Genomic DNA, 17,189 nt, shown 5'->3' on the forward strand with positions numbered 1-17,189 from the left:
GCTATGATTTATGCCGCAATCTCAGCCATTGACGTAAAATCGAGACGGTCTAAGTTGCACACTAAGTATTATTGGAGTACGAGGACCGTATATATGCCCTCTTTCACGGCTCAGTCAAGAATCACTGTTCTGCAGACTGAGATTCTCGACTTCCTTTTTTCAATTCGATCCTAGTACTTTACAATGTTAGTGATGTAATATCTACATTGCTAGAGTGACACCGCCGCTTAAAGGAAGTCAGAATGACATTTTTCCCCCTCTTTTGAACTTCTGACCATCAAAATGGGGAAAAAGAATCAGTAACAACTCTACTTTTTCTTGAAAATTCTATTGTAGACTGCGGCAATGAACTTGATGTCTCCGTTGTGGCCCTATTAATACAAAATGAATAAAAATTGACATTGATCACAAATTGTGGATGTGATGAAAACACAACACGAATGACTCTGTGAAATGACCAATTTCTGAGATGTGCAAATTTGATGGAGAAAAGGAATTGATAATAAATGTGTCCATTATCTCACAGAGTTCATATCACTAACGTTAATTATCACTTTCACCATTTTTATTTTGAAAAATACAAAATAGAACATGTTCTTCCATTGTTTCTTTTAGATTATATATTGGCAGAATATATGAGATTGTAACATCGCAGTTTTGTTAAAAAATTTACCGATGCTAGTACGAGAATTTGATATTCATTGCTAGAAAATATTGTCCAAAAGTTGTACTAAAGTCAAACCTGAATAGTTGTAAGACAGTATAATGAAATTTGGAAACTCGTGGATGTAAAGCGAGAACGTCCAAACTAAGGCAGACTCCACACCTCAGCTTTTTTTTTGAACCATAAAAATATTTTAAAAGTAATCTGCAGAAAGTTATTGTACCTTTACACAAAAACCCACAAAAGAGACTATTATCCCTTATTTTGGATAACTTTTATAGTTTCCATCTTCTGCCAACAAAAACGGTAGATGAATCTCTTCATGTCATTTACAGACCAAATTACAACCAATTAGTCTGTGGAGAGGTGTTTCGGCTTTGCATGATTTGGACCAAATAGGGCTATCGTGTTGTGCTGAGGCAATTGTTTGTCGACTCTTTCAACGTTTGTATAGATCTCAGCATCTTTGAGTTCCATATCTCCTTCTGGGATGGTATGGGTGGACACTGATGTTTTATATCTTGCCATTGTGAAAGGGCCATTTTTACTGCGAGGTTCATCTGAAATCAGCTGTAGATATTATGAAGATTTATGCTGCTTGTATGGGACAATCGAATATATATATATATGGGTCTATACATATTTGATGATCAACCTTTTTCAAACAATGGCGATTACATGTTTGTATCAAGCAGTGACTATGCCGAACTCAGAATAAACCATGAATTTAATCATTTTTCTTCCACACAAAGATTTATACAGAATTAAGTACATGATCAACATAATAGTGTTAACATGGTGATACTAGTGTATCTGAAGTACAGAATTAAGTACATGATCAACATAATAATGTTAATATGGTGATACTAGTGTATCTCAAGTACAGAATTAAGTAAATGATCAACATAATAGTGTTAACATGGTGATACTAGTGTATCTGAAGTACAGAATTAAGTACATGATCAACATAATAATGTTAACATGGTGATACTAGTGTATATCAAGTGCAGAATTAAGTAAATGATCAACATAATAGTGTTAACATGGTGACAATAGTGAATCTGAAGTATAGAATTAAGTACATGATCAACATAATAGTGTTAATATGGTGATACTAGTGTTATCACAGTGATACTAGTGTTAACATGGTGACAATATTGTTAACACGGTGACAATAGTGTTAACATGGTGATAATAGTGTTAACATGGTGATAATAGTGTTAACATGGTGATAATAGTGTTAACATGGTGATAATAGTGTATCTGAACCTCATGATATTACACAATGCTATCTAAAGACTTGTCAAGATACCGATATGATTTGCAATTATATAATATTTACACAAGCAGAAATAATGCTGATCATCTAGTTTTCCAGAAGAATCCATGTTATATTTATATGTAAGTTTTATGTGACAAGAGCTGTTTATGCCTAAATTCTTGTTTTTGTTTGATTTTGTTTGTTTTTTTTTTGTTTCTTTTGTTGTTGTTGTTTCCTTCTTTTTGGGGGGTAGTATAAGGAAGGCTGCATCGTTGATATGTCTGTAAATAAACCTTGACATTAATTTACGAAAATCGCATAATTTTTGCTGGTATTAAATTTTGATATGCTACTAGGATAGTAGACTAATGATAACATTTCCATCATGTAACGGTTTACCGGATAAAGTTTCTGTGCAAGTCTTGTTCCGGACCTTGAAAGGAATCCATTGCCTGATTTATTCTGGCACTTCCGGAACGCCATATTTATTGTTTCTAGAAACCGTACGCTGTAACTGTAGTCATGAAGTTAAAGCGATTTCTCCTCCGTTACTACCCACCAGGTTTGTTATATGAGTAAACATAGGAATTGATGTGTAAATAGTATATTTTGTATTTTTCAAAACTTGTTATATCTGATCACATACAAATTTGCTGACTTGAGTCTTATCTGCACAGACATGCCCTCATTCAATCAGAGCAGTCCTACAACGTTAGACATTTACCCTGATATTTATGTTTCAAGGGTCGAGGTCTTAATGCCCAATAACATGACTGTGTAACGTGTTTTGATATCGACTAACGTCGGAAAGAGAAGTAAAAGTTACAGGAATATCTCACACACTTGGCAGCCCATAAAGACGCTTTTCTGCAAATTAAATTCGTAATGTCTTTTAGTCAGACTTAGTCTGATGTCTTTCTTATAATAAATTCGAATAGTCACAGAACCAAACAGACGTTTTTTTCAGGTTGCGTTGACTTACATTTCAGTTGGCTAGAATGCAGTGGAAACCGGGAATGCCGAAATCGGATTAATTAAAAGTATGTTTCTTTAATGAAAAAATATAGGTAACAAGCTGATTCGGACCAGGCTTATTCTGTCCAAATTACGGGCTGATTCGGACCAGATTTTTGGTTGATTCGGACCATGTGAAATATCAATAAGTTTCATCTGAGATTTAAATGTGACACATTTGTTTTAGACACGATATTTCTCATTATTTCCCAGGTATGTTGAGCAGTTCAAATATGCATTTAAGGAATAGATCATTAATTTCCGTTTAACTTTAAGGAATCAATCATTAAATTGTATGCAGATTGTTGGGGACAAAAATCGCTAAAACAGTATAGGGCTTCATTTCAGAATAAAATGGGGACATCAGTTATCAGCTCATTAGCAGCTATAACAGCTGTAAAATACGACTTATAAAAATGACTACATTTTATTAGTTTATAGTTCTGAAACCAGGAAAGAAAAGTAATCTTACTGGATACGCCACCTTAGAACATTGAAACCAAGCAGTTTAAACCAAGAAGACTAGAAAAAGACAGCCATGCACAAATAACATTTTCTTTCAAATAATTCTCTAAATTTGCTTAATGGCCTATAATTACTACTATAACAATGAAATATCCTGGATATAATTTGTGCTTACATAAATTTACATAAAATAACAGATGTCATAATGGCTCATCAATTTCTAGGTCAATAAAAATATTTTCCGGTATCCGCAACAAGTTGAAATAAACTAGTTGAAACAATGTAAATTTAAATGTTTAATTCCTGTAGAAACAGCCATGTAAAGTTTTGCAAACATAACCGTTTTTCTGTTTTATTTGTTTGTCTTGTCTATGTTTTGTATTTGCCTTTGAAAAAGACTCATTAAGAGTTGAAAGTGCTAAGGCAAGTTAGATACTAGTTTTAGATACTAGTTTTTCACTGTTTGTTGTCAGTTTATTGCATATATATATATATATATATATATATATATATATATATATATATATATATATATTCTTTATTTTGGTTGAAAAAATCTAAATGCTTTAGTTAATATGGAGGTTCTGATTTCGGTTAGAAATTTTCAACAACTGTCTTACATAAATTTAAAAGCCGAATATCAACGTTTTATATTCTTTTAGTATGTCTGCAAAAACAATAATGACTATTAAACTAAATAATGTGTGTGTTACACGGTTTTTCTTATATAAGTTCACATGGATCGAATCAGCCAGTCATGTGGTCCGAATAAGCCTGTAATTTGGGCCGAATAAGCCACAGTCCAAGTCAGCCAGCATTCAAAATATAAACATATTAATATTAAAGAAAGTGTTTATAGAACAAGTCACACTGGTCATGTAAGCATTAAACACCAACTATTTCAGTAATAGGTGTCATTTTTTAGAATTTAATTGGCAAGTATTCATTTCATTTGGATTTGTATACATCCATATTCCTTTGGAAGGTATTTATTTTGATGCCTTGAGAGGTGCATATGGCAAAATCAATGTTAAAGTATGTAGAAATTTGTGGACAAAATTAACCTAAATGAAATCCTGGCAAACCAAGGGCAGCTGACCATGTTGTACAAGATAGCAAACAACCTAGTGGACATACCAGCGGACAAATACCTGACCCTAGCATATGCCATACTAGGGCAAACCACAGGAAAAAGTTCCATTTAAAGTCAGCATCGACAAATTGTTTCAAGTTCAGCTTTGTCCCATGTACAATAGGGACTTGGAACAAATTAACAACATTAATTGCAGAAGCTCCTGACTTGGTATCTCACAAGTTGGGGCGTTCCAAAATCACATTCTAATGAACTATTCAGCTACAGGTAAGACCTGGTGATTCTCAGGGCTATGCCAGTTGAGGTTCATTGTCTCCTAGCCACTTTGGTCTGAGTATAAAGGGACGAAAATGCACACTGACACTCTTTTACTTATTTCTGTCTTTCCTATCATTACTCTTCCGACTGTCCTATCACTTCTGTCTTTACTTTAATTTTGACCATGCACACCCATTGCTTAATAGTCAAGTGTGACTGCGTCAACGTATTTATAGATAGAAGGTGTGATCCAGTACAGTCCAGATTGATTATCATGTGGTGTGATGTCACAATGAAAGCTGCGCATATTGATAAACAAATTCGCACTACCCTCAATTATGACAATTCCACTTGAGGCAACCTTATTTTGACCCTTGTTTAGTACATGGCCACCATTGTAAAAGTCCATAGCAATATATAAATTTTCATCTGGAAGTTTCTTGGTGACAGTTAAGGTGCAGAGCATTCAGTAATCAGGATTGAATATTTTTAAAGAAAATGAGTGTTAAATTTTAAAGGAACAATGTACAATATTTATTTAAAATGAGTAAATGCGCATACATGACCCATGTACTTGTAATATAATAGATAGCCTCATTTTGTTCCAGATACTTATCCTTTTAACTGATTTCGACATTCCCAGCTTTCATCACTTTACCTATTATTGCACTTTGTGTTAAAAAGAACTCCGCAACAGAATCTAAGTGATAACAACAGAGTATGTTATACTATAAATTTTGTCATGAATAACTCTTTATACAGGAAAGCACTATTTGCATGAGAAATCAGTAAATACATTGGGTCAATTTGCATTACTTTTTGATAGTGTTGATATTGGCCTGATTTATGAAAAGTTAACTTTTATATTTTTGAAAGTTAGTTAGTTTGGTTATAAAGTCCAAATGCAATAGCTCATATCTATTTTGTTCTGAATTCAGCTAGAAATTTGCCACTGACTATCTGATACAAACTGAAAAGCCGAAAATCAACCTTTTACATTCTCATACTATGCAGGCGAAAGCGTTTATTAGTCTTCCATTGTTTTCCTTTTAATATTTCACATGCTCCAAATCAGTTTCACATTTGGATCGAATAAGCCCATAATTTGGGTCAATTCAGCCAGCATTCAACTGTGTTAAGGAGAGCTGTCCTATTATTTGTCGTGCATTTCATTACCATTAGTTTTAAAATGGCCATTTCTAGTGGAGTGTCAGCAACTTCAAGGATTTTATGCACATGCAGGCTTGAGTCATACATGTACTGTGCTGTACAGGCTTTATGAGGTTAAAAACTGTCAAGAGATTTGCTTGACTAAATCCAAAATTTGACAGTTCCATTGAGAAATACACAGGCTGAATTTCCAGCCTGTGCCAGTTTGAGATAACTGCAAAACATCTTTCAATAATAAGAGTTCATGAACACAAGCCATGACCAATTATCAAACCAATGTGACTTAAAATTTCTTTGTCGCTTCTGTTACATTTGATATTTTTGCTGTCATGGAGCCTGACTTGTATCTTGGGAGGAAAAGTTCATTCACACTTTGTGGCAGCCTGATGTTTTATCCTTTCATGTTTACATGAATTTTCCTTTGCTGATTCTTCTTTTAGGTCTTCCAAATATAGTTTAGTAAATTCACTGTATCAAAATAGAAAAGATCGCATCTTTTGAAAACCGCTTAAATGAAAGTGGTCATAACATGCATTTTGTCATTTAAATGCAAGCACATGCCACTCCTTTAGTGTAATATTTTTTGCTTAGGGTGCAATGCCACACTGATAACAACTTTTTGGTCTTAAACTAAGTAACAGAAGAAGCAGGTTTGGTAAAATTCAGTATACAGTTTAATTTCCACGAATACAAAATGAAAATTTAAAAATAACTTACATGATTGTGAATTAAATCCCAAATAATCCTGCAAGTTCTGTCACAAGCCCAGAATTGTAAAGTGTTCTGAGTGAATTCCTAAGGTGTTCTGAATTTGCTGAGGTACCAGTAGTTTCGATGTATCAGAATGATATAATCCAGAATATCTTTGAACAAGTTTTCAATGATTCCAAAACAGTATTTATGTCCAAACATTAATGAGTACTTTGTAATTGAAATGAATAGATTTGGTAAATAATTACTTTCCAAAAGTTAATGAGCACTTTGTAATTCAAATGAATAATTTTGGTAAATAATTACTCTCAAATTATAATTGAACAAAACTAAAATCTCTGACTATAGATTCCCAAAGACTGATATTAAGGTAGGAATAAACAATCTTGTGTACTTCATTCTTTAAACTTCCCCACTGAACCTATATCACAACAGAATTTCCTAAAGGAAACAAATACTCAATCATGTTAATGGAAAATAACACCAACTAGTAAATAAGTTCTCTTCTTGAACCTTCTAATGTCAAAAGGCCATGTCAACATGTTTATAGTTATCTTAAAGTATGATCTACAACCATGGACAAAAGTTAAGCACATAATATATATCCTCATGGGTAAAAGTTAAGCACACTATGTAGATATACATCACAGAATTTTATCATCTATGTCATCAATTAAAATGTTACAGACTTATTGCTGTCATCTAATCAGTTAATAAAGGAAGTGGAAATTCACACCATGTAGAATAAAATGAAATGTACAAAGTATTTCTTTTTTTAAAGGGTTTAACTTTTATCAGGTATCTTATATACTCTATTTCTTTCTCCTGCATGGTAACATCTATACTGCCTTTAGCAAGAACAGGAATGAATTTATACAGCCTTTAGCAAGAACAGGAATGAATTTACTGGGATTCAAGCTTTCCCTAACCTCTTCTCTCAAGACTTTATTAATTGACAGATACAGTTTTTTGCTGCAGGTCTGTTGAGATAATTAGCAATACGTTTACCAATATGCTTTACCTGGAGTATGCACTGCATTTTGCATATCAGAATGGTTTTTCATATTGGGCTAGGTTGTAGGCTGTGTTAAAGAGCACTCTCATTTCATTTTTTTTTCTTCATTTCATTCTCATTTAATTTCAAAATGGCCTTTTCAATTGCAGTTTTAGCAATTATAACATCAAGGATTTTCTGCATATGCTGGATAGTTAGTTTCGTGTATAGACTGTGTTGCTTAGGTTTTGTGAGGTTCAAAACTTATAAGAGTCTGACATGAGTAAACTATGAATTTGTCGGTTACATTGACATGTACAGTGGCTGCATATCCAACCCATGCCAGTTTGGGGTTTGTTTTAAAATATATTCATGTATCGGGCACTAAAAAATGTTTTTTTGACCATATCCTATAATATTTTTTTACCATATTTTATATTCTTTTACCATATCCTATGATATTCTTTTACCATATCCTATAATAGATTCCAGTTTTAGTAGAGTAGTAAAAAAATAAAGTGGCTATGGCTATAAAATATTGACTTAAATTTTGTCACAGAAACCTTTTCAGTTAGTCAAATGCAGAATAATCCCACAAATGCTTGCATTATTTTGATGGTTTAATTTTTGTTGTTGCAGGAATTATATTGGAATATGAGCAAGGTGGGAACCTGAAGAGCAAATCTATAGATCTGTTAGATTTAAAACCAGAGTAAGTTGGTTTGTACTAAGAGAACTGACAAGAACATTAATGTTTTATGTACATTTAATACATAATTTGATTAATTTTCAAGTTATGGTTGTCTCTCTTCAACACTGGATGCATTTTTGATCGACTATAGGATGCAACACTTGCTTGTCAGAATTAGACCTGTTCCGGCTGGCACTATTGCTGCTAGTTGACATTATAAAAGATTGCATAAGATCATAACGATGTACTCAGTCTACTATTGTCTTCTTCCCTGGGAACTGTGCACCTACAGTGTTTGTTGGAGTACATGTATAGCGTCGTCGCCTTTGGCTATGGTACTATACCATACCAAACAACATTATTGTAACAGAACATTTTTCCTGGGCGTAGGTATCAATAGAACAATATATTGTATGCATTTTTGATCTATTTCAGGCAAAACAGTGTTGGTTACCATTTTGGTTTGACCTCCACGCTAATGATATTTTCTTAGAATCTAGAGAAATTTAACTTAATGGAAGTTTGTACCTGTAGAAAATTTAATTTTTGTGTTTATTGATGAATAATACTCAGTTTTGTTAACTTTGCTGATCCGAAAAGAGCTCATGGGATAGTCTCTTTCATCACCTGTCTTCATCTGTTAACACAAGTTTGTTATCACTGCTCCTCTAAACTACTTGGGATTGCCATGCAGTTTTACTCTCCCATTCATCTCAGGGTCTTGTTGTTCCTAAATGAAATGGTCCATCAATGTCAGTATTTGTTACTTCTAGTCAAAAACTGCTAGACCAGTTTCAGTTTGTCTTGGCACGTAGGATCCTCGGAACATGCTCTCCTTGCAGTAATATGGTTTCCTTAGTAATCAAAATGGAAAACTTATTTTTGACTTCTTCAGAACAACTCAGCCAGTTTTGATAAAAGGTTGAAGGAATGTTTTTAGTATATGCTTTATTAAAATAATATGTGTGTTGGCTGTCCAAAGTAATCAGTTAAAATCCTGTTTGACTTTGCTAGAATGGCAGAGTTTGTTTCAGTCAGACTTGGTTGGAATGTTTCATAGGACATGCTCAATACAATTTTTGCCATGGTTCACTTCCCTAGCAATGGTATGGCGTCCACAGCAACCATATGGAAAACCTATTGTCAACATCTTCTCCAGAACAGCTAAGCCAGTTTTCATCAATTTTGGTAAAAATGTTTGTTAGAAATATGCGGTGTCAAAATTGTGTCTTGGGTGGCTTCTCTAGCATTGAGTTGGCTTTGATAGCAATCATATGAAAAACATATTTTCAACTATTTCTCCAGAAGCCAATTTTGACCAATTTCTCCAGGAGCCAATTTTGACCAATTTCTCCAGAAGCCAATTTTGACCAATTTGGTAGAAATGGTTCTAGTACATGCTGTATCAAAATTCTGTATTAGTTTGCCTACCCTAGCAATATTGTGGCTTCCTTTGAGAGGAGGTGGAAAACCTATTTTAAGCGTTTTCTTTTGTTGGCTGATCCAATTTTGAACAGACCTGGTAAGAATGTTAGGACATGCACTATAAAATTTATTTTCAGGATGGCTCCCATAGTAATAGTGTGGCTTCTTTAGCATACAGATTCAAAACTGTTTTTTACCACTTCTGCAAAATGGCTGAGTCAGATTTTGGTAGGAATATTTCTTAGTAGATTCTTTTTAATAATCATGTTCTGTATGGCTCCTGAGCAGTGGTGTGGCTTCTATATAAACATGGAAAACCTTTATTCAGGTTCATTAAAATTGCTTTGCCGATTCTGATCACACTTGGTATGAATGTTTTTAAGACATGTACCCTAAGGTGGCTCCCCATGCAGCAGTTTGGCTTCCATAGCAACTTTGTGGAAAACCTGCATACAAAACTTTTTGTTTTGTCCCATTAATTATGGCTGTTGCTACAAATAGATACATATCTCTCTCTCTATCTCTCTCTCTCTCTCTCTCTCTCTCTCTATATATATATATATATATATATATATATATATATATATATATATATATATATATATATATATATTAGAATGACTTTCTTTCAGAAAGTGTATTACCATATGATACTACATATGGCTGTTAGGTTCCTAACACGAACACCTTTGCTAGTCTAGTTTCCCAAATTAGAACCACAGTTCAAAAATATTTAAAATACAACCAGTTTCTACCAAATATATGGAATTATTTTGACATGGTTAACTTCCAACCCAATATTATTATTGCATTTATCTTTTGGACCTGTGTGAGTAATATAGAGAACATTTTCTTTTCCTATGTTAATACTGGATATATTTCCTCATGCAGTACCAAAAACATGTTATTTTAATGAGATCCAAAGCCACAAGTTAAAATATATCATTTTGAGTACAACAAGATGAAATATATCTGATAATAACATGGGAAAAGAAAATTGTCATTTTACTACTTACTCAACTGACTCTTTAGCATTAAATGCATACTTGCAACCACTTTTTATAAATTCAGATCACTTTCTCTGCCTAGTCATATGACTTAAGAAAGTGATATGATTGGATGAACTAGTCTGTTGCAGTAAATTACATTTTTTGTCCTTTTGTAAACTATTTGACTATTGCAAAATAGTGCACATCTAATTAAGTGATGCACCATAGCAGGTTGGTCATTGTTTTCAAGGAAGTAAGGGGAAATAACTTTGGAGAGATGTGAGTGGCATCTGGTTAAATTTCTTTATCAAAGATTAATTTCCATGTCTGAAATGCAAAGTAGTTTGTATTTATTTGTTCTGGCTCACAAACTACTTGCTCGTTTTTGTTACTGCATGTTCAGTTTTTGTGGGCACACAAAATCGATATTCACATGGCATGACGGGAAACCTTGAATTTTCACATATGAAAATATAAGGATATATTTTTCAAATGTGAGCATAGGATATATTTTTCACATGTGAAAATATAGGAATGAAAAAATATGAAAATTATTTCTGCAATAAGTCTTTTATTTCACACTTAAGTATATAATAAATAATGTTATTTGTTTTAACTGGATTACAAATGATGTAGAATGATGCTTAGTCAGACGTAGATAGAAGGGTAGTTGTTGTCATTAATTAATACTGTCTAACTTTGATTTATTTTAATATAGAGCAACTTTTTTTCATGCTAATTTGAATTGTCTTGAAGTTATTAATTATGTTTGCTCGTCAATGTAAATTTATTTTTATGTTTAGAACCGATGTTGATGCTGTTGTTGATGAGATAACGAAGAAGGAGCCACTAATCACAGCTGCAAAAGCCGAGCAAGTGCGAAAACTTATTGAGAGTATCCTTTTTAAATACAGTGATACAATTTACAGAAAATAATTTCATTTTTTAAGGAATATGGCACAAGACACCAATAAATATTATATCATCATTCATCTTTTTTGTGCAGTTTCCAGATTAAATAGTGGAGATCAAAATCATTTTTGTAAGATTCTCTATCACATACCAGATATTGAATGCAAAGAATAATCATGGCTGCCCAAGCCAGCCTGATATAGTGTAAATAGATGTAAAAGTTTTGCTGGTTGTTGGTTGTTATGGGGTAGTAAAATACAAAGATGAAATGGAGAATGGGGAAGATCACAAGTCTATTTAGGAAGGTGACTATTATTGCAGGTGCCCTGTCATTCAGCAGTTTTTTCAAGTTGAATGTAGCCAAAATAGAAGCAGTTTGAAATATTTTGAAGTTTTTTTATTTTCACTTTTTGGTATATATCTTAGAGGATTTTATTTTTATATTAACTTTGTACTTGTTATTGCCACTGATTATTGTTGTATAAAACTCAGTTTTAAGGCCATAGAGCTTGCAATCATTCAATACATGTCAACTGTGTAGACTGTATAACAGGTAGGAGTGTATTGCTTGTTCATGGGTATATATCAACTCTAGGTTATGAGTATATGTCGACTCTTAGACTTTATAAACAGATAGTAGTGTGTTGCTAGGTTATGGTTATATGTCAACTCTTAGACTGTATAAACAGATAGTAGTGTGTTGCTAGGTTATGGTTATATGTCAACTCTTAGACTGTATAAACAGATAGTAGTGTGTTGCTAGGTTATGAGTATATGTCGACTCTTAGACTGTATAAACAGATAGTAGTGTGTTGCTAGGTTATGGTTATATGTTAACTCTGTAAAGAGTATGTACTTATAGAAGTGTATTGCTAGGCTATGGTGCATTTGCCTGACTTTATTTAAATAGTTGTCATTGATCTTACAAATTGTTATTTCCTACTACACATAGATTTGTAATCAGTGATTATATTTTGCTGTCATTTGTGAATTAAAGATGTAAATCTGCTTTTCATTGTCTCCCTTGATTGTCTTCCATGTTATGAAGCACCAGGTGTTGGTTTATCTTAACCATCATTCTAAATGCATTATGTTATATTTTTTTCATATATAACCACAAGTATGGTATATTTTATAGAAAAGACTGCCATCCATCATAACGTTTTTGCATATGAGTTATTAGAGAAACTGTATGGAAGTTTTATCATAAGATTTTCTTTAACAGTTGAACAGGGTTACAGGAAAAAATAAGTCAGAAAGATGACCACCATTTCTACTTATTCAAGGTAAGAGTTTTACAGTACATCCCTCATTATAATGTTGGCCATGGGAGTCATAGAGTATACTGCCTTATAGTGAATCTGCTTTATCAAGTACTTGACAGTACTCCCTCATTATAACACTGTCCATGGGGGTGATAGAGTATACTGCCTTATAGTGAGACTATCTTATGACTGAAATTGATTCCACTAAGACTGATGTGAAGATGTAGAATTAGTACTACTGATATAAACAACATTTATATACAAAGCTAAGACACACAATAGAACCAGGATGAGGTTCAGATTAGTAAACAACTTGCTTTTAGAACATTCCTAATTTCTATAACAAAATTTGACCTTGAACTCAACAGCGGTAAACAACCTATTCTGTAAACAACCTATTTATAACTTACAAACAAGATAAAAAGATATGAGTAGTGAGATAGGCTTCTACCCTCAATTAAAGACCAAGGTCAACCACAAAATACAAATTAAATATACATAGTTTCTAACCACAGCAAATGCCAGCAAACAATACAAATTAAATATACATGACAAATACATGAAAGACATTTGATTTCTTTCATTTGTGAATTTTCCCTATATCACAGAAATTTCAGGTCATATTTTGGAAGTGTAAATCATCTATTTTCAACAATGAAGTTCATATAAGCATACAAATTTCAAAGGAACCTGTTTGTAGTAAACCAGTATGGACCTTTTAAATTTGTTAGTTTGTTAAAATAGAAATAAATACTTATAATGAAACATAACTATAAGATACACTCAATGGACCACACCCTTTTTGTCCTTTGTAGACATGCTTAGAGGTGAATTGTATAATTGAACTTATGAGCAGTTTTTGCTATGTTGTCTGCTATGAACAGGTGTCTGATATATGAACTTTGCCATTTGTGCATTTTTATTCTATTTGACATGCCTATTGACAGTCATGCTTAAAATCAGTACATGTACATCATTAATGTTCACTTTTATAAAATGTACTCTTCTGCACAGTGCAAAGTGATGTGTACTTTAGTTTAAATTATTCCATTATTGGGGTGGGGATTGGTCGTTTGAGGTTTAACATGATTCTTTAAAACATGATAGGCAGATGGAGGAAGAATCTGGGAAAATCCCTTGAAGAACCACCAACCCACAGGAAACTACTGGCTTGCTTTCTTACAGCCCAAGACTTGAACCCATGCGGACAAAATTGAGATGGCAGTGATTTGTATAGGCGAGTGCTTTTGATCACTCTGGCCACCCTGGCTCCAATGACATTAATGATGTGACATCAGTTGTTACTTAAGTGTATCACAGCACTATAAACTCTGCAATCAGTTTGATGTAAAAGAAAAATTGTGTGGGTTATCTCTTAAATAATGAAGAAGAACTATGGTTATACAATTTTGATAGTTACAGTAATAGCCGTGTGAAGAAAATAGTGAGAAAGTCAATGAAAAGTATTTAAAATCTTAGATAACCTTTTGCAATTTTTGACCTGTCCTAGATCAGCTGTTTAGACTTTCTGTCACTGAGAACTGATATGATCTCAACAACTGTCATACTGAATCACTTGCCAAAATATGATGGGTATTTGAAAAGTTCTGAAGTTTTTGATATAATTTTTTATTCTTTGAATTTGTCAGTAACTTGAATGCCTATAAATAGACTGTGTTCTTCAGCTGCATAGTCAGCAAATATATGCATGTGATGAAACATAGGTAAATGACATCAACTTCAAAATGGTGGAGAGAAATAACAATAGCAAAGAACATATTGTAAAATCTTGGCACTCTCATGGTACTGAAAGGATGACTTGGATAAAGTTTACAGATGTAATTGTCTGTCATATCCAATATTTCGATATTGTTTACTTGTTTCAAAGAAGGGGCCAAATCCATGGAAGAATACCCTTGTTCTGGAAGACCATTGTCTATGATTGGTGACCAGGAAATGGCTGCTATGAAAGGGGCAATGGATGAAGATGCTTGACACAGTGGAGGATATTTCTGTTTTCACTGTCATTAATTCATTGGTATTTTTTAGTATGCTGATGAATCATTTGATGCCCAGAAGGTTTGCTTAAGATGACAACTGATAAAAATGCTTTGGTTGAGATTGCCAAAATAGCTACCAGCGAAACACGATTTTATTGACCAGACATTTTAATGCGATTGTCAATGTTGAAGCATGAATTCACTTTTTTAACCTAATTCAAGAGAAAATAAAGTTTTAATCAAAGAAAATGAGCAGAGACCACTTGACAATGTCAGACTATCAAGTTTTATGTGCATCATTTTTCTACGCAAAAGATCGGTTGTCAAGGTACCTGTGCCTGACTCAGCTAGTGTACCTGAACATGTTATTTCTGCAGAGTATTGCCAAAAGTTGTGAAACCTGAGGGAAAGATGACGACAGCACACCAGCACATGAATCGGCTGTCGTGACAGACTTTCTGATGGAGCATCCTCTCCATACATACAGCCTTGATTTAGCTCCTAGTGATTTTTGGCTGAACCCCATTATCAGTGACTTGTGGGGTGCAGACAGTTTGAAAGCTGCCCATGCAGTTGGATGTGTAGTTTCCTGTGATTGAAAAACATACCAGAAAGTGAATATATAATTGGATAATCAGACTGAGCAATTGTATTGCGGTACATGGGAATACTCTGAATGGTATGCACTGGCATGCTGCTTACTAATGTATAGAACTTGTCAAGTACCTCTAGTACACTTTTCTTGGTGTATTTGATAAAATAATTAAAATATCATAAAGTTCAGATTTAATTTATTTTTAAGGACTCATATCTTTTATTATATGGACAGCTTTTGACAGGATACTCATTCCCACACCTATTTTATGGACCTTGAGCTGTGTGAAAATATCATTTTAAAAAAAAAAAAAATATAAATATAATGTTGTGCAATTAATTGATCATTCTTATATCTGAGAGGGTTTAATTGTATTTGATGCGGAACGTTTTACTGATTACTAGAGTCAATGATTTTGAAATCACCTGTGCAGGAATAATATATTCAACAAACAGTGATGAAAGTTTGTAGGTAGCAATTTTATTTTAGTCCAGTATTTATAGGTTACTGCATTTGTATGGGAAAATATGAATGAGTTTTTCTGATGGAAATACTGCACAACCTTGGCAGTGCAATATATCCATCTGATAAAATGATATTTTCCCATACAAATGCAGTAACCTTTTTATTATTTGCTCATTTTCTAATTCTACCTAAAGACTTAATTATGCAAACAAAAATACACTACATGAAACAAAGTAACTGAATGTATGCCGTATTCTGCACATAACTCTGCCCGGATAAATTTGAAATTAGTCACATACTAGACATACGTTTCGAAAGAAAATGCCATTTTGGTCTACTTAAAAATGAAATTTGGAGTCATATTGTGAATGAATGCCCATTACAGCAACTTTTTCATTCAATCCAGAGTGAATAGATTTTGGTATATTTGTCGTTTCTATGAAATTTCATGATTATGGACTGGATTTTTCTGAGCCAATTCTACATGAAGTACATCAGATTTCAGCAGCGAAGGAGCAGTGTGTTGACATCTGCAAGTGTGTTTCTGTTCTGTCTTTGAATGGTTGAAATTTTAATGTCTTAATGTGAGGAAAATATGAACTCTTTCAATTGCAATTATTAAACAGACATTATGGAATATAATGAATATAATGTTTATTTCATTTTGAGTGCAGTAAGGAGGATGTAAATGTGTTCATTGTTTGTTTACAATAGAAAGTAGTTCGTTTATGAGTGCTCTATGAAGTGCACGTGAGTTCAGTATCGTAAAATACTGAATGGTTCTGACAATGTAAAGTTAATGGAGAAAAAAGTGAGCATATAATAACATGGATTATGGTTTTAAAGCACAGTGGAAAATGTTATCATGGACAGAATTTTCATTTCATGAACAACACAGTTTATTTTATTATTATTTATTTTGTAAATTTTTCAGTTAGACCCTTATTTGCTGTTGACTGATGTTCTAGCAAATCAGGGATATTGTATTTTTTCTACTGTTTATTTATGACAAATTGCATTAACCCTGGTCTGTGTGATTAGGAAAGTACAAGATAGATGTAAGCAACATAAGGTGGTCCCTCACTATAAAGACACTTCATTGTACTACTAACTTGTTTGTGTGTATGTGTGTGATTATGATTGTTAATGTAGCTTTTTTTTTTTTAAATCAGTCATATCACTACAATGTCTGCAGTGTGGCAGTTTATAGTGATGTC

The 17,189-nt window shown here is 33.1% G+C and overlaps 1 protein-coding gene across 1 annotated transcript in view; it reads left to right on the forward strand.

Annotated features, from left to right (window-relative positions):
* Positions 1-2,382: 2,382 nt before the first annotated feature.
* LOC149800050 (uncharacterized) overlaps positions 2,383-17,189 on the forward strand; it is a 40,135-nt gene continuing 25,328 nt past the window's right edge. Inside the window, exons 1-4 of the mRNA XM_089959593.1 lie at positions 2,383-2,487; positions 8,270-8,342; positions 11,539-11,630; positions 12,881-12,933. Of these exons, the coding sequence (XP_089815719.1) occupies positions 2,448-2,487; positions 8,270-8,342; positions 11,539-11,630; positions 12,881-12,933 (258 nt within the window). The 5' untranslated portion in view covers positions 2,383-2,447. The remainder of the gene's footprint in view (positions 2,488-8,269; positions 8,343-11,538; positions 11,631-12,880; positions 12,934-17,189) is intronic.

The sequence above is a fragment of the Sinohyriopsis cumingii genome, chromosome 5 (genome assembly GCF_028554795.1).
Source record: "Sinohyriopsis cumingii isolate HCF-2022 chromosome 5, ASM2855479v2, whole genome shotgun sequence".
Classification (NCBI taxonomy): domain Eukaryota; kingdom Metazoa; phylum Mollusca; class Bivalvia; order Unionida; family Unionidae; genus Sinohyriopsis; species Sinohyriopsis cumingii.